Source organism: Pristiophorus japonicus, chromosome 7 (genome assembly GCF_044704955.1).
Source record: "Pristiophorus japonicus isolate sPriJap1 chromosome 7, sPriJap1.hap1, whole genome shotgun sequence".
In the NCBI taxonomy this organism is placed as follows: Eukaryota; Metazoa; Chordata; class Chondrichthyes; family Pristiophoridae; genus Pristiophorus; species Pristiophorus japonicus.
The window spans coordinates 36,667,239-36,690,630 of NC_091983.1; the positions used below are offsets into that span (position 1 = coordinate 36,667,239).

The 23,392-nt window shown below is 43.1% G+C and overlaps 1 protein-coding gene across 1 annotated transcript in view; it reads right to left on the reverse strand.

Moving 5' to 3' along the window:
• LOC139266579 (CUB and sushi domain-containing protein 1-like) overlaps window positions 1-23,392 on the reverse strand; it is a 3,131,815-nt gene that overhangs the window by 757,726 nt on the left and 2,350,697 nt on the right. Inside the window, exons 13-15 of the mRNA XM_070884173.1 lie at window positions 9,696-9,878; window positions 7,480-7,806; window positions 350-544 (exon numbers count right to left, since the gene is read on the reverse strand). Of these exons, the coding sequence (XP_070740274.1) occupies window positions 350-544; window positions 7,480-7,806; window positions 9,696-9,878 (705 nt within the window). The remainder of the gene's footprint in view (window positions 1-349; window positions 545-7,479; window positions 7,807-9,695; window positions 9,879-23,392) is intronic.

Genomic DNA, 23,392 nt, shown 5'->3' on the forward strand with positions numbered 1-23,392 from the left:
ATTCCGTACTTTCAGATAGAATTTCAATGAACAATCTATTACAATATAGGGTAAAATGGATTTATTTCTATTTATCACTCAATCAACATAACAAAAACAGATTATCTTGTCATTATCAAATTGCTGTTTGCTGTGCGTAAGTTGGCTGCCGCGTTTCCCACATTACAACAGTGACTGCGTTCCAAAAGTACTTCACTGGCTGTAAAGCGCTTTGAGACCTCCGGTGGTCATGAAAGGTGCTATATAAATGTCTTTATCATTATAAAAGAGTAACCAAAGTTACATTGAGGTATAAATGAATCCTATTTCTTCGCCTTCCCTGAATAAACATGCCATTTGCAGTAGTTACCTTCACATCGCGGGACAGCAGAGTTCCAGATGACATTTCCCTCCTGCATGATACAGGTTATGGTCTCAGATCCTTGTGTTTTAATAAAGCCTTCATCACAGTGGAAAGACACAGAACTTCCCAAGAGGAAAATATCACCAAAGCGTCTTCCATTGACTGGAATGCCAGGATCGTGACATTCATTTTGGCCAAAAGCTGGTTGAGAATAATATAAAAACAATACTCTTACTATCTAAAAATGACTCAGAAACAACTTTTAAAGATTTATTTTTGCCTCTTACCCCTTTCACCATTATTCATCACATATATGTTTTTGATTTCACTCTAAGTGTCAATATACAAGACTTGGCAACACCAGCATCTTTATGGAAGGGGCTCTTTGTGGGCTTTTTTGTATGAACTTTGTGCTGAACAGAGTCTACACTTCAAAAAGTACTTAATTGGCTGTAAAATGCTTTGGAACATCCAGTGGTCATAAAAGGCGCTATAGAAATGCAAGTCTTTCTTTACTTTCTGATCAAAGCGAAGAATGTCAGTACTGGGGCGAGGAACATCTTCAGTGTAACTTTAAGCATACTTAAGCAAATTGGCATTTTAGTTCCAAATTAGGGGCAGTTTTGTGCTGTGGAGGGCCCTTAGAGCCAACAGACAGGGGAACCCTTCATGTCATCAGAGGCAAAAGGTTACACTCTAACTCACTGCATTACCTAATTTCTCACTTTTAGGATTTAAATGAAAATGTTTCATACTCGTGCAACATTCTTTAAAGCAATACAAAAAACCCAGATCAAATACAACAGAATATGTAGCATAATTGGTAAATTATTAACTATTTATAGACAAAAACATTTCCTCACAATGATAAAGTAAGTAGGTCAATCATAAAAAATTCTGTATCACACACTTTCACCAGCTTGGAGGGCAGATGGGTCCCGTCTCCCAGGGCTGTTTTGACACTAAATACTAGAAGGTGTGTAGGGGACGCCTGATGCGATTCCCTTTTGACTTTCCTTCTCTCTTATGAGGGGTGAAGACAAATCAAATTCCAATTGTTAGCTGACATCAAAGTTGGGCCGCGGTTTTCCCCACCTCGGCAGGTCCATGGCGGGCGACATCAGGGGCGGGACATAGCCCTGCTGCTGGCTCCATCCCAGCCTCTGACATGACTTTCCCCTGATTGGGCTTGTTAAGCCCGCCCATCAAATTTCCTAGCCAATTGAAGGAAGCGGGTCTGATGACGTCATTTGATGACGCATCATCAGCCAGTTTCCTGAAAGAGACCATGCATAAATTTACTTTGACATTTGTGCTGTCAGTGTTTTACAGTATTGATTTGCTGCAAACACTGACAAACACTGCACAGAGGTGCACAGCTTCCCTGGGCTCTCCCCTGACTTCCTCCACATGCTTATGGAGGGAGTCACAGCATGTAGGGAGGTTCTTTAACCTTTCAATGCGCGGAAGAGACCTCCCCAAGAGACCAATGAAGCCTGGTTGCACATTGCATAGGAGGGATGTCATCAGGAATACCTGGTTGCAGTGATGCAAACCTTTCAATTATCTCGGTAGATCACAAAACGTTACTGCAAAGCCTCACTCAACCTCATCCTACTGTGCCACTCATCACATCCCCATCACTTTGCCTTCCCGACCCTACTCCTGGACATCCTTACTCACACCAAATGACCTTGCACCTCCACCCATCCCTCTCTATCTATATTATCCCATCCCCATCTCATTAGCCACTCTTCAATTAGTCAATGCTCATGTGAAGTTTCTGTTAAGGTGCTCTCAAACATTAAAATCTTGGACAGATGTGTGTGCACCTTTGGAAGTGGCTTAGTTTGTTGCAGTGATTGGTGAGACCCGCAATGGTGATGAGTGTGAAAGGAATGGCATGGGCATGCAGGGATGCTTTATGGTGTTGGTGAGGGGTGGTGCCAACCTGGCACACCATATGACAGCAGGGTGTGCAGCTTCAAGTGAGGTAAATGTAGCCATGGTGAGGCCATCCCTGGCATCCTGGGCAGCAATGTGGTCAGCTCCTGATGCCCTCTATCCTGTGTAGCATCAGGTGATTGCGGAGAAGGTTGGTGCAGTTGTTGGTGCTACTGGTGTGCCTGGTGATGCTGGTGTTGGGGCTGATCATGGTCAGATTCTGAGGACCAAGGTGAGAGAGTATATAGTGCACCCATGTTGATGGAATAGATGACAGGTGAATTAGAGGTGATAGAAGCGATCTGTCAATGGTGGGAGAGGTAATGAGGTCAGACTGGATGGAGATTTGTGTAAAGACTTGCAGCTTTCTGAATCTGCAGTGGAAATGCAGTTTAGAGAAGCTAGTGGTTAAGGTTAACCGATATATAAAACGGAAAAGAGTGACTAAAGTAAATGTTGGTCCCTCCGAAGATGAGAAGGGGGATTTAATAATGGGAAATGTGGAAATGGCTGAGACCTTAAACAATTATTTTGCTTCGGTCTTCACAGTGGAAGATACAAAAACCATGCCAAAAATTGCCGGTCACTAGTGGGATAATGCTGGACAGGCTAATAGATCTCAAGGTAGACAAGTCCTCTGGTCCTGATGAAATGCATCTCAGGGTATTAAAAGAGATGGCGGAAGTTATAGCAGATGCAGTCGTTATAACTCTCTGGACTCTGGGGAGGTACCATCGGATTGGAAAGCAGCTAATGTAACGCCTCTGTTTAAAAAAGGGGGCAGACAAAAGGCAGGTAACTATAGGCCGGTTAGTTTAACATCTGTAGTGGGGAAAATGTTTGAAGCCATCATTAAGGAAGAAATAGCGGGACATCTAGATAGGAATAGTGCAATCAAGCAGACGCAACATGGATTCATGAAGGGGAAATCATGTTTAACTAATTTACTGGAATTCTTTGAGGATATAACGAGCATGGTGGATAGAGGTGTACCGATGGATGTGGTGTATTTAGATTTCCAAAAGGCATTCGATAAGGTGCCACACAAAAGATTACTGCAGAAGATAAAGGTACGCGGAGTCAGAGGAAATGTATTAGCATGGATAGAGAATTGGCTGGCTCTACAGAAAGCAGAGAGTCGGGATAAATGGGTCCTTTTTAGATTGGAAATCGGTGGTTAGTGGTGTGCCACAGGGATCGGCGCTGGGACCACAACTGTTTACAATATACATAGATGACCTGGAAGAGGGGACAGAGTGTAGTGTAACAAAATTTGCAGATGACACTAAGATTAGTGGGAAAGCGGGTTGTGTTGGGGACACAGAGAGGCTGCAAAGAGATTCAGATAGGTTAAGCGAATGGGCTAAGGTTTGGCAGATGGAATACAATGTCGGAAAATGTGAGGTCATCCACCTTGGAAAAAAAAACAGTAAAAGGGAATATTATTTGAATGGGGAGAAATTACAACATGCTGCGGTGCAGAGGGACCTAGGGGTCCTTGTGCATGAATCCCAAAAAGTTAGTTTGCACGTGCAGCAGGTAATCAGGAAGGCGAATGGAATGTTGGCTTTCATTGCGAGAGGGTTGGAGTACAAAAGCAGGGAGGTCCTGCTGCAACTATGCAGGGTATTGGTGAGGCCGCACCTGGAGTACTGCGTGCAGTTTTGGTCACCTTACTTAAGGAAGGATATACTAGCTTTGGAGGGGGTACAGAGATGATTCACTAGGCTGATTCCGGAGATGAGGGGGTTATCTTATGATGATAGATTGAGTAGACTGGGTCTTTATTCGTTGGAGTTCAGAAGGATGAGGGGTGATCTTATAGAAACCTTTAAAATAATGAAAGGGATAGACAAGATAGAGGCAGAGAGGTTGTTTCCACTGGTCGGGGAGACAGAACTAGGGGGCACAGCCTCAAAATACGGGGGAGCTAATTTAATACCGAGTTGAGAAGGAATTTCTTCTCCCAGAGGGTTGTGAATCTGTGGAATTCTCTGCCCAGGGAAGCAGTTGAGGCTAGCTCATTGAATTAATTCAAATCACAGATCAATAGATTTTTAACCAATAAGGGAATTAAGGGTTACAGGGAGCGGGCGGGTAAGTGGAGCTGAGTCCACGGCCAGATCAGCCATGATTTTGTTGAATGGCGGAGCAGGCTCGAGGGACTAGATGGCCTACTCCTGTTCCTAAGTCTTATGTTCTTATGTTCTCAATCAGTTGGGAGCTTAGACTTGACATTTGACACTGTCAACTCATCAGCTGATTCAATGACCAATGACCTCCGCCTCAGCTCCACTGACGCTGTCTAGGCACAGCAGGAAAGCGGTGGCGACCTTTCAAATTCAAAAAGCTGGGGAAAAAAAACATTGTTAAGTGGCTGTAAACAAGCCACCAATGATTTGAATTTGGTTCCACGCCTCTGCCTGTCGGGTCTGCTCAACGCTGGCAAACTCAACATCAGGAAATGCAGATGTGTGCGTCTTGACAGCAGGTTCGCCACCCGCTGTCAATCATTTTAAATTTCACAGCTGACCCGCCACCCATCCCATCCGCTGAGCACCTGCAAAATCATGGCCTTGGGTTTTAAAAGTCTGCAGACTGTAGGGGCAAATGCAGAGTGAGGAAGGTAAGAAGTTCCACACTTTTGAAATCTTGGGAAAGAATATGCTTGAGTAGGAGCTGGTGAAATTAAACCCAGTGGTAACTTTGTATGTAAGGGAGGTTCTATACGTTAGCCTTGCACAATAATGAATTACTAAAGTCGGCAATGACAAAAATTCAAAAAGTTGGGAAGTGCAGTGGCATAGTACATTGAAGCCTGCGACACATAGAAACATGGAAAATAGGTGCAGGAGCAGGCCATTCGGCCCTTCGAGCCTGCACCGCCATTCAATATGATCATGGCTGATCATGCCTCTACTTTACCTGCTATCTGCATCAGTGACCTCACCCGCTGAGGTCATGACCTCAACTGTGCCACAGCGCACAGCAAAGAATAACGACCTATTCCCTCCCCCTTAATTTTACAAATTCATTTTTGTGCCAAGCTAATGTATAGAACCTTCCATGTGTAAAATGCCACCCCGAATAAATTACATCTACCTGGTGTTGAAATTCAGATGCTGCACCATCTCCTACTTAAATTTAGTCTTCTCCAGGGACAACAATGTGTAGGAACCACTTCCCTCCCTCAGCCTTCTCTTCCTTCTTTTTAAAACCCAAGCTTGATATCAATTAACCATTACTTCTTTATTTATCTTCTCTCTTACTCTTTTGAATCTTGATGTGCTGCATTATGGACCTTGGCCCTTCACCCAGATTCACCAGTCCATTATTCCTACACAAGCACAGATTCCTATAATTACCCATTCCATTGTACACCATCTCACATAAATCACTTGTACTGTTTGCAGCAATATATTTATAACTGAAAGGAAATTGGAACTGCTTGGACTCCTGCCAGAATAAGCCATATTTGTTTTAAATAATTACCTCAAGTGATATTTTTATTTCTTTGTAAAACAGGTTTATCCTTTTTCTATTGTGTGCAGGCTTTCTCTCAATGAGTTTTAGTAAATGGATATTTTACTTTGGTTGGCTGATTTCTCAATTTTTGTAATGCACTAGAAATTGATCACTCAATAATCTTACTGGTGTTTCAGTCGAAGTGTGATAATCTTGAGTTTTACAATCTGCACAACAGTGAGCACTTCAGCAATTTTATTTAATTTCAGCTATTACGAGTTATTTTAGCAATAAAAGTGTTTGGTCATTTGAGGCGTCCCAGTTGGACTAGCAGAGTAAGATTGCATTCAAAGGTCTTGGGTCTGAAACCCAGCTTTGACTGTCATTTAAACTCTCCTGCTTTCTCTGTGGGCAGGTTTAATTAATTCCTGGTCTGATCACTGGGTCACTATGTGGAGTCTCTGCGGAGGCAGTATGCTACATCTTTGGAAGTGTGGAAAAAGTAGCTGGGAGACTGATCCCATCTTGTGAATCACACCTCCTCCTGTCAGCTAATATGGCGAGCCAATTACGAAGTAGTCAAATAAGCCAAATTATTCTCCCTACAAAACGACAGCAAAAAGAGGATAAAGTGTGTTGAAAAAAATTATTTGAATTAATTTATTAATTACTGTATTCTATATACCTGTCCTTTTCATACAGAATGACAGAGAATGCAGTTAAATATTGGAATTTACTAGGCAGGGGCAAAGAAATTTCAGATGAAATTTGTGAACCATATTTTCTTCCACTCACTAACTTTAGCAAAAGGAATATGTAACAAGGAACGTTTTGTTTATATATATTTTAACAATTATTTTAGCGACTATTTTTTATAATTTGTTGAAATGAATTCCCTTATCTTGATATCTGGAGTGTCTGGGATTTGCACTGACAATTCTGTAGGTTGGCAGATAAAGGAGACTTCATTTCTCAACCTCGATTGTTTTTCTTTTGAGTTTTTCTTTCATAACCCTTTGATGATAGCACATCCGCTTAATTTCATCGACAACATCTCTCAAACCCGCGACCTCCACCACTTCGAGAAACAAGGGCAGCAGGTGCATGGAAACACCATCACTTCCAAGTACCCCTTCAAGTCACACACCTTCCCGACTTGGAAATATATCGCTGTTCCTTCATTGTCATTAGGCCAAAATCCTGGAGCTCTCTACCTAACAACACTGTGGGAGTACCTTCACCTCACGGACTGCAGTGGTTCGAGAAGGCAGCCCATGTCTTCTCAAGGGCAATGAGGGATGGGCAATAAATGCTGGCCTTACTAGCGACACTCATATACCCAGAATTAATGAAAAAGAAACACATTTTCTAAGATTGCGAGAACAGCCTGTTGCTAGTTTACCGCCAATGTTGTTCTTTAATGGTTTCCAGCAGACATACGAGGGTGGTCCAGTGGAGCCATCCATTCAATTTACCTTCACCACAGTGGGGAAATGCCTGCCATCTGGTTGGTACTTCCATACACAACATAGCTGGGATTGGAATGTAAATGACGTGGGGGTTCAGCCCTGCAACAATCCACCCAGCAGTGCAAAGCATTGGTGGTATAACATGCGCCTCCACTATGCAACCTATCAGGCTTTCATTTTTCACACTTAAAATTTATTAGACTGAAACTGTAAAGCAGACAACATTGACAAGAATAAACTTGAAATATCTCAATTTACTTGTGTAAGTGATGTTAAAGCCCCGGCCTGTCGTGGAATGATCTGACTGGAATTCTAGGCGGGTGATGTGCCCGTTACTGGCCAGTTGTGAAGGCATGTCATCACCGGAGAAAGTTCCTAGAACTGTGGAATCAGCATTCCCATCATCCTTTATTGTAAGGTAATCAAACTGAGGCTCAACATCAAAATCATTAAAAATCAGATGAATCCTGCTTGCTGGTTCTGCAATGATCAGCCACACGCAGTTCATGTTGTTGCCATACTCCTCCGGGTAGTTTGGCGAGAGCACAACTCCAGATGGTGCGGTAAAATTGAAGAAGCAGGAAACTGTCCAAATAAACACAGAAAATAATATAGTCTCACAGTATAAATCACTAATCCAATTAATGCAAACAGGTACATATTACACATATCAATTACTTGCTGCAAATGAATACCAAAAGCAGGAGGCTGGAAGAAAAAAGAGTTGTCTTAATCCTTTAAAGGGGATATTACACTTTCATTGGTCCACAGAGGTTGAATCTTTAAATTAAAAACTATTTCGTATTCTTTTCATGCATCACAGCACTATTATAATGTTCGGTGTATGGCGGTTCATACCTACTGTTCGGCAATCAAACCAAATTTTTCACGAGCAATTCAAAGAACCTTATCCCACAGAAAAGGAAATATTTTAGTTTGAAGACGTGAACTTTTGACATTTTTGAAGGGCAGCCCATGTGGATCAAATGAATAATGCAACTCTGTCAGTAGAAGGCATTGAAGATAATCTTCAAAATTAAAGGCAATAAAGATTATCTTCAAAATTATGAAGAGTTTTGATAAAGAGAACATGGAAAGATTATTACCTCTGGTTGAGGAGTCAGTGACCATAAGTCATCAATTTAAAATTATGACAAAGAAAGTAAGGGGAAAGGGAGGAGAAATGTATTTACATAGAGATATTAGAGCACAGAATGCCACAGGGCATTAAGGCAGAGATCATTGCAACTTTTAAGGGAAAATTGGATAAATATTTGAAGCAAAGAGGTATACAGGATGATGGGGAGAGTGCAAAGCAATGGGATTAGTTTTGAATTGTTCCAGCAGAGGTGGCACAGATGGGTTGAATGGCCTCCTGTGCTGTAAACTTCTATGAATGTTGTTAATAAGTTGTATCATGAAAGTTTAACATTAATAAAACTATACTTGTTTTGATGATAGTGCATGTGTTTACGGGAAATAGAAGTTATGAAATTTGACCTCATCACAGCAAACCATCATAAAATGTTTAACATAACAATGAAAGGTAATTCCTTTAAAAATAAGTCATGAAGTTGTCATCAATGCCAATGTTTATCATTCCTTTTCAATTTTGTGTAAAACAGGAGTGCCTGTTACTAATTTGCACAAATTCATTAGATCATTAAAAAAATTGCATTTATTTTAATTACGTTTTTGTAAATTTTCCTAATTAATTTCATCTTAAAAATCTGTCGAATTTAGCCATGTAGTGGAGTCTATTTTGAATTAGATCATGGTGAAGTCTTGAAGCTAGCTTGGTATTAGCATAAACTGAAATAATACGGAAAAGAACATAGCATCCAGCTCTGGGCAAGGAGTGCTTCACTAAACTAGTCCTAAAATCTCCTCTCAAAAGCACTGAGCAGCATTGGCTTTTGGCCTGAAAAATCTCAGCTATAGTAAAATCTCTCCTTAGTAATAAACTAATATGTGATTTATAATTGTAAAAGGCAGTCAAAATGGAGGAAAAGAAGTAAGTTGATTCAACCTTGGAAACCTCCCTGCACCTGAGTATCTGGTCAGTGACACGTTTTCTGAAGTTGGGTTGCTCCTAGGCACATCAAAATTGCAGCCCCATTGAAGTGAATGCAGCCACTTTGGAATATATGCGGTAGCTGTCTCTGTTAGTGCCATCATCTCAGTGCTGTGGAGGGAAGGAAGCCTGAACTGATGGGTCTCAACAGCCATTTAAATGTAACGTGTTTATTTATGCGTTGCTTTAAATAATTAGTTCAGCACTTTGAACGTGCATCTATGAACGTTCCTTCCCCTTTAAAATTACTCCAGCAAACAATTATTAATCTTAAGGTGTCTCCAATCTATTTGATCAATCAAAAATATGACAGATGAAATGTTCCTGGAAGAGCCATCTTTGAAAGGTGCAAAAGTGAAATGACAAGAAGAGACAAAAATGTAAATTTAAAGATTCTTACAGACACAACTCGGTTTGTTGCCAGACCACTGATTGTTTTGTTGGCATGCAATAGTCCGCTCTCCCACCAGTTCAAAGGCTGATTGACATTCAAATGTCAATGTGTCTCCATGTAAAAACCTGTCCCCACTTCTTTTGCCATAAACTGGAATACCAGGATCGCCACAACTTCCTTTTTCGATCTCTGGGAAAAGAGAGAAAGAAATCGGTGAGTCTAGATTTATGGGCAGAATACTCCAAGTTGAAATATCACCGATTGTGCCCAGGGCAATGACACAAACATAGAAAACGTTAGAAGTACACAGCAGCTCTGGCAACATCTAAAAAGAGAAAAGACAAGTTTGTGTTAGAGCGGAGAGATGAGACGATAAACCAAGGCCCCGTCTGCTCTCTTAAGGGGATGTAAAAGATCCTGTAGCATTATCCCCAGTGTCCTGGCCAATATTTATCCCTCAATCAACATAACAAGTAACAGTTTATCTGGTCATTAGCACATTGCTGTTTGTGGGAGCTTTCTGTGGGCAAATTGGTTGCCATGTTTCCCACATTACAACAGTGACTACATTCTAAAAGTACTTAATTGGTTGTAAAGCGCTTTGAGACATCCACTGGTTGTGAAAGGCTTTATTTCTTTCTTTTTTTTTTAAAGAAACATCCGCGCAGATAAAAGCACAACTTAGCGGGAACATTGATCATCAGTTGTTGCCAAGTAAAGCTGGATGGAGCTTTTGCAGACATTTTTTTGGGGGTGGTTGCTTGTGGGTTTTGCATCTCAAAACAGCTAAACTTTTATGCAGCTGCCGCACTACGGTCTGCTCACGTGTTTCCTGCCGCTTCTTTTTGATCCTAAAGCTAAATACACCTCCCCTTTAAGACACTGTCACAGGCCTTTGACAAGGGACCATATAGCCCTATTTTCCGCCTCCAAATTGGCAAGCTGCCTATTGGAGACCATGTTTCGCACTACCAACTTGCCAGTATGATAAAGAGTACCCATCACGAGAATTTATACGGTCCCAAACTGACTCCTCTGGGCAGTGCTCACCACCCACTTGATTGCACACACCAAAATCACCCCCATGTTATGCATGCGCCACACCCTGCTGTCTATACACATGGCTTTGATGTTAAATTTACTGCATGAGGAGCCAGTAAGTGGGTCTATGAGGAAGGGAAAATTGACTTGAATGGCCGCGTTTTTCATTTCATTTCAGTGTAACTGAGTTCAATGAATGCACAGGTAGTAAATTCGAATTGCAAGCTTTGATTATAGCTCCAGGTCTCAAAAGCAACAAAGTGTGATGGCCATAATAAACTCTAGAGTTGTGACCTTTTGCTGAGTAGAGAACTGGCCAGCGAGAAGGATGGGAATGGAACATGAATGCTCCTTGTACACGAATCACAGAAAGTTAACATGTAGGTACAGCAAGCAATTAGAAAAGCAAATGTTATGTTAGTCTTTATTACAAGGCGATTGAAATATAAGGGTAAATAAGTCCTGCTGCAATTATATGGGGCCTTGATGAGACTACACCTGGGGGCTGAAATTCAGCGTCCCGATAAGGCCTGTTATCGCCGGAAAGCGGCAGCTATGCGGTAGTGTCGAATGGCCGCTGATTCTTTGTCGACTGGCCGCCGCTCACGAAATTCTCCTCGGTGGTTTTTCCGGCAGTCCCCACTTCCATCCCGCTGCTGCCGAACCCACCTATATTCATTAGCAAAGGGCGCACCGCTGATCTCCCGTACCGCAAGCAAAATTCACCTAAAAAAATCTTGCAACCGCAGCGCGGTGCCCCTAACAGTTTTTTCTGTCGGTGAGCTGTGTTTTGCAGTGTGTGTAAAATGGCGGTGCATCCACCATTAAAGGGGAGGGCGCACTGCTGTGGCCGCCATCTTATTTTTTTGTTGGTCAACCCGACAATTATGCTCACGGGTTCGGCTGGGCCACCAACATGCAGCCTGGCACCCTCTCTTGGATACCAGGCTGCTGGCCCAGCCGAAACCCTCCCTGGTGACCCAGTGGACCAAACTGAAATAATCGCAGAGCTCGCGGCGATTCTCCCCTTCAAGTGAAGGGGTTGAGATGTAGTGACGTGCCAGCACGATGACGTCATCAGCATTATGCTGATGACTGACAGTTGCGGGTAGATGCAGGGAGGATGTTTCCCCCAGCTGAGGAGTCTAGAACCAGAATAGGATGTCGGCCATTTAGGACTGAGATGAGGAGAAATTTCATCATTGGTGAATCTTGGAATTCTGTACCCCAGAGCGCTCTAGATGCTCAGTCATTGAGTATATTCAAGGCTGAGATCAATAGATTTATGGATAATAAGGGAATCGAGGGATATGGGGATCGGGTGGGAAAGTGGAGTTGAGGTAGCAGATCAGCTATGATCTTATTGAATGGCGGAGGATGCTCGAAGGGCCAAAAGGCCTACTCCTGATCCTGTTTCCTATGTTCTTATGTTCTTATGAAGGTGGAATCATGGCTTGTATGTTTATTCCACAATCCTGCATTCTCAGTGGAGAGCTGTGCTGGCAATCGCAGGGGTGTGATTTCCCTTGGTCTTTGTGACAAAATTGGAAATTGTATTCTTTGCAAAAGCGTTTATGACTTGGCTACAAGTCACGCACAGAGGGAATCTTCTCATTTAAGGTGTGAGTAGTTCAGTTTTTGAGCAGCCTATTCAGGAATTTCAACTGGATTAAAAAATTATTTTTTGTTCAATATCTGCAGTGCGTGATCACAGAATCACCCCGCTGATGTTTTCTTTGCTCTTGCTGAAAATATATAGAAAATCTGAATGCCCACATGGAAGTGAAATAAACAAATGTAGATATTTGACAAAAAATAATTTTGTAATCCAGTTGAAATTCCTGAACAGGCTGCTCAAACACTGAACTACTCGCACCCTAAATGAGAAGATCCCCTCTGTGCGCGACTTGTAGCCAAGTCATAAACGCCTTTGCAAAGAATACAATTTCCAATTTTGTTACAAAGACCAAGGGAAATCACACCCCTGCACGCCACTCTGTTGGGACTGTGGCACATTAAAATGAAGACGACTTTAGAACTGAAGGGGAGATATATGTAGCAATAAATTTGGAAACTCCAATAAAACCACTGCGAGGTTGGCAGATATATTGGTATGTCGTTAAAGCTTATTGAACTCTGATGCCAAGTAATAATTGCTTGATATATTAAAAGCAACTTCTAGTCAAATTGTGGATGGCTACATTATTAAAGATTATTTAATAATGTAGCCATTTAAAGCATAATATGTATTCAAAACAATATTGTCTCAATTGTGTTTGGCTTTAAAGCACTTTAAAGCACTTATCTTATTCACATAGTGACTTTTATAATTCCTTCAAAGAAATAATTGCTATTACTTTTAACTGTTCACTACAGATGTTAATTACATAAAACAACATTGCCATCATTTTATCTGTGTATCTTATACTCTAGAGCCTGCCTTTGGCTACAGTTTGCATGTTTAAAAAGGTATTAATTAATTTGTAGTGCTTGGGCTTCTGCAAAAATATCTCACTCATAAATAAGAAAAAGGAGCGAAGTGATGTTGCAAACTATCTCTTTGTGAGAGCAATGGGGTTACTCTGTTAGTCTGAGTCGCTATTGTTTTCAGTGGGAATGAGCGGTCCGTTTTTGATTTGATTCAAGGCCCTTTTTCTTGAACTTTTCTCCGCTCCATTCTCAAAGATGTAGGGGGTAATTTTAACTTTTGCAATAGTGTAAAGAATGGACGATATCGAGTCGACCCCCATTTTGCACCTCTCCCGATTTCACCCATTCTACACTATTCAGTAGAAGTTACATTTAAGCCCACTGATTTCTGCTGGAGTCCAGTGCTGTGGATGCTGAGGGACATTCAGTCATTCTGCTGAGGACAGCAGGGCGGGTGTGACAAAATCACAGAGGAGTCCGATTCTGTCCTCAAACCACATTCATCACAACTACACTTTCCAGCTTGGAATATTGGCACAGAAATGGGAACTTTGGCTTCGCGATTCCCTTGCCAAGGGTGCTGAGGCCAATTGCGGTATCTTTATTGCAGCCCCAGCTAAGTCAGAACAAGTTAGGAAATCAAATCGGGAACCTTCTTTGATTTTGTAGCTCAGTTCCAAACCCGGCAATGTATTTACTTTGTTGCTGAGTCAGTGAAGTCTCAGACATTACTCCTGAACAGAGAAGCTAGGAAGGCCCACAAAGAATGCATTGGACAGGTTCAGGCAACAAAAGGCGTGGACAAAGGTGTCAGTAGTACTGAGGGTGATGCAAGGGTGGAGGTGGGCAATGCTGTGAAGTGGCAGTGAGCAGTTTTCTTATTGGACAGAATTATGGGATTGACCCTCAATTCAGGGTGGAACAGGACATGCCTCGTTCAGCTTGATTGAAAAGCTGTTGAGAAGCACAGAGTTGGGGGAAAAGGCATGGAGTTTTTGATGGAAGCTGAATATGATGGCTTTAGTTTACCCAATGTTCACTTGGAGAAAGTTCTGGAGTACAGGGGCAGGGAGGTGTTACTCCAGTTGTACAGGGCCTTGGTGAGGCCACACCTGGAGTATTGTGTACAGTTTTGGTCTCCTAACTTGAGGAAGGACATTCTTGCTATTGAGGGAGTGCAGCGAAGGTTCACCAGACTGATTCCCGGGATGGCGGGACTGACATATCAAGAAAGACTGGATCAACTGGGCTTGTATTCTCTGGAGTTCAGAAGAATGAGAGGGGATCTCTTAGAAACGTTTAAAATTCTGATGGGTTTAGACAGGTTAGATACAGGAAGAATGTTCCCAATGTTTGGGAAGTCCAGAACTAGGGGTCACAGTCTAAGGATAAGGGGTAAGCCATTTAGGACCGAGATGATGAGAAACTTCTTCACCCAGAGAGTGGTGAAATTGTGGAATTCTCTACCACAGAAAGTTGTTGAGGCCAATTCACTAAATATATTCAAATAGGAGTTAGATGTAGTCCTTACTACTAAGGGGATCAAGGGGTATGACAAGAAAGCAGGAATGGGGTACTGAAGTTGCATGTTCAGCCATGAACTCATTGAATGGCAGTGCAGGCTCGAAGGGCCGCATGGCCTACTCCTGCACCTATTTTCTATGTTTCTATGGCCCCAAGTTTCCACATGATTTGCTCCTGATTTTTAGGAGCGACTGGTGTAGAACAGAGTATCTTAGAAATCGGAATTCTCGTCATTTAGTTTGCTCCAGTTCTAGTCAGTTAGAACAGTTTCACTTTGGAACAGAATTTATTTTTCAAAAGGGAACGTGTCTGGCCACTTACGCCTGATTTCAAAGTTTCGTGAGTGAAAACTTACTCCAAACTAACTTAGAATGGAGTAAGTGAAGATTTTTGTACGCTCGAAAAAACCTTGTCTACACTTTAGAAAATCAGGCGTAGGTTACAAATTAGGCGTAGGGAATGGTTGGGGGGGGGGAGAGGGGGGGAAAGGAAGTCATTAAATTCTACAATCAATCCTTAGTTATACTTATACAAATATACAAATAAATCCAACCTGAATAAAAATTTATCAGCAAAGAAAAGATTAAATAAACCATGTTCCTACCTGTGTGAAATAGCATCAGCAATCGAGCTGCTGTGCTTCAGGCAGGCCTTTCATGTTGGAGTCAGGCAGCGGTGTGGCGTCAGTGTCTCGATGGCAGCGGCAGCAAGCTTCGAGCTGAGCTGCAGTGCTTGAGGCAGGCCTTCATTCTCTTCGTGGCTGGCCGCGAAGAAGCAGCACCGGACGGACCCGAGGTCATTCGGCCATGGGATATCAGCGGCGTCAGTGGCTGGCCGGCAGCCGAAGAATCAACACCTGACACACGCAGCTCTTTATGGTGCTTGAGGCCATTCGGCCACGCTTTAGGGGCGGCATCAGTGGCTCAACGGCAGCCGAAGATACAGCAGCAGCCTTCGAGCTGTGAGGGGGACTGAGGCCATTTGGACAGGGAGAGGCAGCCACATCGACAGTTTTATATTTAAATTTGCAGAATGGGTGCTGCATTGTCAACACCACGTATTATGCAATGGTTTGTCATCAATTCACTGCATAGGAGAGAATTGATTAGAGCTCACTGCACCAGGAACATCATAGCCCGTAGGTTGATGGGCAGGAGACCTTACCCACGTCGATTAAATTAAAAATGGGAAATATTACTTACACTAACTACTTGACCAAGATCGTGCCATTTCTTTTTACACCGACTTCCAGATCTCCTGGTATGCACCACTGCGCAGTAATCTTCTGCAACTTGGTTCCAGCGTTTCTTCATTTCTTTTGGTGGCACTTTTATGCGACCTCTGTTGCTGGTATCTAGCTCCTGCCATCTCTGCTCAATTACGTTGACTAATATCTCCACTTCCTCATGCAAGAAATTCTTTGTTCTTGGTGGACGTTGATCCATTGCAAAGTTGAATTGGCACTCTTATTTCTCCAAGCACACAGTCCTTAATTTGCATGCACCAATGCTGCACCGGTTCTGCAAGTTTAGCAGTGAAAAGCTGAACTCACTGATTTCAGCAGGTGATTTATTCAGCAGTGCTGCTAAAAGCACTCCCTCACACACAGAAATATCAAAAAAAATTAAATTACAGCCTTTGCAGGGGTCCAAGAAACAAATCTTTACTTTTTCTGCAGTATTTTAAAAAATGGCCGAGTGCCAATGTTTGTGTGAGACTGCGCGTGTGCGCACACTCCAACGCGCACGCGCAGGGTTGCCGGCACCACGAAGGCTAATTTAAATTGTACCCGCCCCCTGCTACTTAGAAAATCGGCACGAGTGATAGGCTCCGCCCCCTGCTGCGAAGAGCGCACCACGCCAAGCAGACATCGAGCTCCAAGGAGCTTGAGAATATCGGACTTTTTTTTAGGCGCAGTTTTCGGCGCGAAAAACAGGCGCCCAGCTCGGAGGTGCGCCGTTTTCGCCACGGGACGAAACTTGGGGCCGATGTTTCTATGTTACTCACAAATTGATCTCAGTTCGGCAGATTGACAGAAGTGGTTACAGAATTGAGGGTGCTGGTGGAGAGTTAGAGATAGGTGTCATCAGCATACATATGAAAACTGACCCCCACGTCTGTGGATAACGTGTCAAAGGGACAGCATGTAAAGGAGGAAAAGTAGAAGCCAAGGGCTGAACCTTGGACATTCCAGATATAACTATGTGGGTTTCAAGAGGAAAAGCCATTACTGGCATAAATATTTACACTATTCTCGGAGCGATGGTTGAAAAGGCAAAGGTGCAATTACATTCCCTCCTCCGTCTGTGACTGTTTTCACAAACAAAAAAAAAACTAAACACAGAGCAGGATAGGAAGCAGTGTTTGGACAGGTTGATTAAACAGGACTCGAGTTCCAGCGCTTCCTCAATAAAATTTGTTGAAGATCTTGATAATTAATGCCTCCAATATACTTCAGTGCAGTAAGAAGAAAAACTGAACTTTGGATATCAGCGTTAAATTATAGACATTCTTGGACATTTTGCTGAAAAATTTGGCTGTCTACTCAAAAGCTTGGCAGAGGACTATCCATCTTCGCACCATTAGAAAAACTGGGCAAGAATTTGTGGTTGGTATGACGGCACACTGTCAGAGTACGCTGTCATACCGCTTTTGAAATGGACAGCAAGTTCGGACTTGACAGATGATCCACACCAACATTGAAATCCGAATTGCTCTTGTAGAGTTGCGCTAATTGCCCATCAACAGCCCAGCAATTAGGTATGAAAATGTTATGGTTGGTGCAAACAAGTGCAGGGCCTGTTTGCATTGCATAAGGGTATACCTCCTGACAAGATAAGTAAGAAATTGCACTCCATTAATTAAAAAGGAAGGTTAATCAATAACACGAGTGGTGAAAATAGCTTTCCAATTTGTACAAGAAAAAAATAAAAGATTTGATTAGATGATTCTGAAATGCATATTATGGAAGATCGAGCATAGTTCCCAGAGACTAAAGGAATTCAATGTGTATAAGAAAACTGCACTTTAAATTTGTTTTGCAAAGAGAAAACTTCTCCAGCTCAACTTGCAGCAAGTCTGGGGTCAGTCCTCTCTGGATGGCCTAACTGGAAAACATTTGATTGTGTGTAGCCCAGAAGGATAGTGTTGATTTTCAATCAAATTACTGGAAATGCAACTTGCAATAAATCGTTACTTTTTTAAAAAAGCAAAGTAGCACCACAATTTCAAGCTATACATAATTTCTTCTGAAATACCCCAGAGCTCAAAATGACAAATGAAAGGACATTGTTTAAATGGAGAATCACCCTATAATCTCTAATTAATGAGAGACCTGGGGGCCGAAATGAAGGGTTTGAAAGAGACCCGTTAATGCCCGTTTGTGGCGGTCATTCCTAAAAATCGAATGGCCGCCGCTTTGGGGTCAACTGGTCAACCCGCCCTAAATTCAGGTCGGGGACTTTTTGGCCTGGTCCCCATCCCGCCCGAGTGATTGCACCGCCAATCAAAACAATAAAAAAGCAATAAAAATTCTCACCCATCGATTTTCACCTGAATCCGTCGATCCTCACCGCGCGGTGCCCCCAGTAGGTCTTTCTGCCAGTGCACTAGTTCCGCACTGAGTGTTAAACGGCAGGGCCCACTGCTGCGGCCGCAATGGAAACATTTTTGCTGGCCGACTTGCCGATCGGCCGGCAAAATACTGCCCCTGGGTTCAGTCGGGCCACCAATGGGCAGCCTGGCACTCCCCCTTGGGTGGCAGGCCACTGGCCCGGCTAAAACCCTCCCTGGTGGCCCAGTAGTCAAAATGTTAAAATGATAGATTTTCTCCTCTTTAACGGAGGGGAGAGAGCGTGGTGACACACACGCACTGAGACACCACCACGACTCCACCGTTGATTGACAGCGGCAGAGGCCCCAACCGACCCATAATTTTCAGCCTGTCAGCCTGGCTTTGAATCTAAGGCCCGCCGCCATTATGATCCATGTCCTGAAAATGGATCTACTCACCGTACCAGGAGGTCCAGCGATAAATACCATTCCAAAACTCAGAGGTGCACCAGCTTTCTGGTGCACCTGCATTTCGACCCCCTTCTGGTTGCTTCTGTTTCCCACTCCAGGGAATTGAGCACATATATCTAGGCTGACACTCCAGTGCAGTGCTGAGGGAATGTTGCACTGTTGGAGGTGCCCTCTTTCAGATGAAACGTTAAACTGAGGCCCCGTCTGCTCTCTCTCAGGTGGATGTAAAAGATCCCACGGCACTATTTCGAAGAGGAGCAGGAGAGTTATTCCTGGTGTCCTTGCCAAAATGTATCCCTGAATCAACATAACGAAAATAGATTGTCTGGTCATTATCACATTGCTGTTTGTGGTAGCTTGCTGTGCGCAAATTGGCTGCCATGTTTCCCACATTACAACAGTGACTACATTGTACATTCATTGGCTGTAAGGTGCTTTGAGACGTCCGGTGGTCATGAAAGGTGCTATATAAATGCAAGTATTTCTTTCTTTTCTTTTTGAGTGGAGCACTGGCCCACATGATTGCGGGTACGCTTATGCACACGGTGCGCCCCTGGGATCCATGGGTCACTACACTGCCCTCTACTCCACAACGTCTGACAGTAACTTCTCGATGGAGGGTTCCCAAGTCGGTAAGTGTGCACTCGATTCCAATAATGGTGGCGTAATCCTTTGTTATGCCGCCGCCCGCAAAATTAAGGTGGCTTCAAATTTTTCCCAGATTTTTTTTAGACCGATAGGTAAAAATTCAAATGTATATGAAATCCCCCATTGAATCTCAGTAATTAATTCACATTGACCATTTTTCTTCGAAAGGTTAACGCCATCATCACATACTTCACTTCAATCAATCAGTCACAATCACTATCATCAGTCCTTGTCCTGCCTGCTAGGTCAAAATACAAGACTTTAACATTGCTTTAAAATTCTTCAACCCACAGGGAAGTGATGAGGACAGGGAAAGCACCCAATCCTTGCACGCTCCCTGCTACATTCAGTCAGTCAATTTTGAAGCTGCATGGTCAGTAACCATGGGAAAGCCTGCAGCCCCATGAAGGAGAAAATTGTTTTAACATATGTCTCTTTAAATCAAACATCCCTGCTTCCTGTCTCATCAGATTATGTGTACCAGGAGCCACTGTGCTGAATGATAGTACTGCAGTTCTACACACACACATTACAATAATATTTCAACACAATTAGGCAGAAATAGACCTTTTTAAATTATAAATGACTGTGGGGTGATGATTGTAAAATTAGAGAGTTTAGAAAATATTTAAAATGCTTACTGATAAGAGCGGTTAGAATTTTACTGCTGTTTTCCCTACTGTTGGTATAAGGTATTGTTTCAAACTATTTTCGGCCCTCCTTCTCCTTTGCTTGGCCATTTTGTCCTGTTCTTCTGTGACAGGGAGACCACTGGAAATTATTTTTTTTTTTAATGATTAGGAAGTGATCCAACTAGTCAGGTGAAGACCAATACTGTGGGGAAAGATGTATGAACTGAAATGTGAAAAAATAGATCGATTCATTTTGGATTGCAAATGTCTATTTTTTTTTTTAGATACATATGGATGCATCCATGTTGTCCTTTCTTCGCACAGACCCCGCCCCCCCCCCACCCCACCCCCGCCCAACCCCCATAATACCTTACTGGAAAATTAAACACTTTTCCACTTTCCTTGTACAGTGTAAGCTTCAAACCTTGTCTTTAAAATGTCTTCAGCAATCTCCTTCGAACTCTTACTGCACTCTGTTGATTCGCTCTCATAGACACCAGAAAATAGCTGGAAGGGACAGTTTTATGTTGAATCTAGCACAAAAATGGTGCCTGATGCTTTGTGGTTCTATTCCCTCTGTGGTGTTATTGCAGTCAAATAGGTTCTACCAACAATCAGAGTCCTGTATATTTGGCTCTAAATGCTCTATTCTATTTCAATGCCCACTTTATTCACATCACTTGATCACGATAATGTGGAAAAGATCCACTTATCAATAACCATATGAAAACAAAGACCTAATATATTTTACTCTTTTTCATTCTCGGGATTATGGACATTGCGAGCAAGGCCAGCATTTATCGCCCATCCCTAGTTGCCCTTGAGAAGATAGTGGCGTACCTTCATCTTTAACTGCACCTCCCACAATGCTATTAGAGAACTTTCAGCATGTGGACCGCAGACATTCAGGAAGGTTCACCACCACCACCATCTTCTTCAATTACACAGATAACTTGTAACAAACGCTCCTTGGAAAACACTTGTGACTTGATGGTTATCCACATTTTATGCCAATTTTCTCCCATCCTCTTTCCCCGATCACTGTGGTTCATGCTGGGGTACAGTTTCATTGGCACTGCCAACCTTTTGGCACTTTACTTGCGTAGTCAATTTTTTGCTTACTCCATCAATCTTCTCCCTTCTCTCCTGAAGGCATGGATGCCTTGCTGGGATATAGTTCCAATTTTAAAAAAATTCATTCACAGGATGTGGATGTCGTTGACAAGGCTGGCATTTAATACCCATTCCTAATTGCCCTTGAGAAGGTGGTGGTGAGCCGACGTCTTGAACCGCTGCAGTCCTTTTGGTGAAGGTACTTCCACAGCGCTGTTAGGGAGGATGTTCCAGGATTTTGACCCAGCAACGATGAAGGAATGGTGATACATTTCAAGTCAGGATGGTGTGTAACTCGGAGGGGAACTTGCAGATGATGCGTCTGCTACCCTTTTCCTTTTAGGTGGTCATTATTCATACATGAGTCTTAGAACTGAATGGTAGAAGGAATGGTAGAAGCAGAGCAGGTCTCCAATCGTCCTGGTTAATCCTTGCCACTGGATAAAGACCTAGCTCTGTCGAGCCCGTGTGGTGGCTGGTGTGCAATGGTCACCACACGTTAAAAAAATCCACGCACAGGCATCTTCCACTCCCTCAACTGGAGTTCAGGACTGGAACATCGGGTCCTTCATTGAAACATCTGTGAACACTCATGGAAGCAAGTCATCCTCTTTGGAGGGACCGCCTATGATGATGAGAATGATAATTGATTGGAGGGGACATCACAGTTGAGCTGTATTCTGTTCTCACCCAATGCCGACACATGCACACTCCGGGCGGATTAAGGGCCTGATGGGCCTGGGGCAAACTGATCCAAATGGGCCTATAGTTAGGTTTGTTCATGTTCATTACATTATGTCTATGATTCTGATTCTGAGTATGAAAACATGGGCCAGTATATTCAACAATGAAAGAATGTGTTCTGTATCAAGTATGTATATATTCTGATTCTGGGAACATTGCAATACTAGATTCCGATACATATATATAAATAGTAAAGATCATGGGGCCAAAATTCAGGATCTCAGAGAGACCCGTTACTGCCTGTTTGCGGCAGTCATTCGCCAAAATCGAATGGCCGCCGCTTTGGGATCAACTGGCCAACCTGACCGAAATTCAGGTCGGGGATTTTTCGGCCAGGACCCCATACCGCCCGATTCTGATGACCGCCGAAAGTGAGTCATCAGTTAGTGCACCACTGGTTTTAATAAAGAAAAATACTTTGCTCCCTAAATTCAGCTGACTCGTCAATCCCCCATTGCATGGTGAGCCCGACAGGTTTTTCTGCCGGTGCACCCTTTGAAGAATCAGTGCGGCCCGGCATCGCGGTGGCTCTTAAAGGGGAGGGGCCCACTACCACTGCTGGCATGTAAAAATTGTTGACGGCCGATTTCCTGATCGGCAAAATACTGTTCGGCCAGACTGCCAACGGGTAGCCTGGCACCCCCGGCCGAAACCCTGCCTGGTGGCCCAGTGGCCGAAGATTAAAAATGACAGAATCTCTCCCCTTTAACAGAAGGAAGAGAGCGTGGTGACACACACATGCTGTGACATCATCACTACCCTACCGCTGATTGACAGTAGCAGAGTCTCTGTCCGACCCATATTCAGCCCCTCAGCCTGGCTTTCAGTCTATGGCCTGCCCCCATTATGAGTCATTTCCTCTGGGATTTAGAAAAAACTTCAAAGTCCTGAAAATGGCTCTTCCGACCGCATCAAAGATCCCAGTGGTAAGTGCCACTAAAAAAAATCATAGGTGCGATAGCTTTCTTGTGCACCTGAATTTCGGCCCCCTTGTCTCTGCAAAAATAGGTATGTACACGTTAGGCCAATAAACAGTATTTTCCTCGGTCTTGTTTTTCCTCTCTTATTGTCTATTCTATTCAGTTGATTTGGGAGGCCTTATATTTTTTTTCCTACATTTATTTGACGGGCCTAAATTCTTTGGTGAGCCTGGGGCTGCAGTCCCATCCACCCCATGGTTAATCTGCCCCCATCCGGCTGAGGTCAGTGGAAAAATATAAGGAGCAGGAACTTTGGCCGATTTTTTGTTCCCTGACCCAGAGGCACTGAAGCTATTTTTAGCGCTGCTGCTGCCTTAGCATCGTTACAAAAGACAGCACCAGGAATTGAACCAAAAACCAAATTTGCCTGTATGGTTCAGCTACTCACTGAATACGTTTATTGACCAATCAAGGAACCCTCAACTAGTCTTTTTTCAGATGTGTGACCGAGATGGTAAAACTTAACAGGCTATGCCAAAGTGGGGAAGGTATCACAGACCCACTACAGCCCTGTATACACCTAAGATTTAGACATGTACATTTATCATCAGGTGGGTCACTGAACACT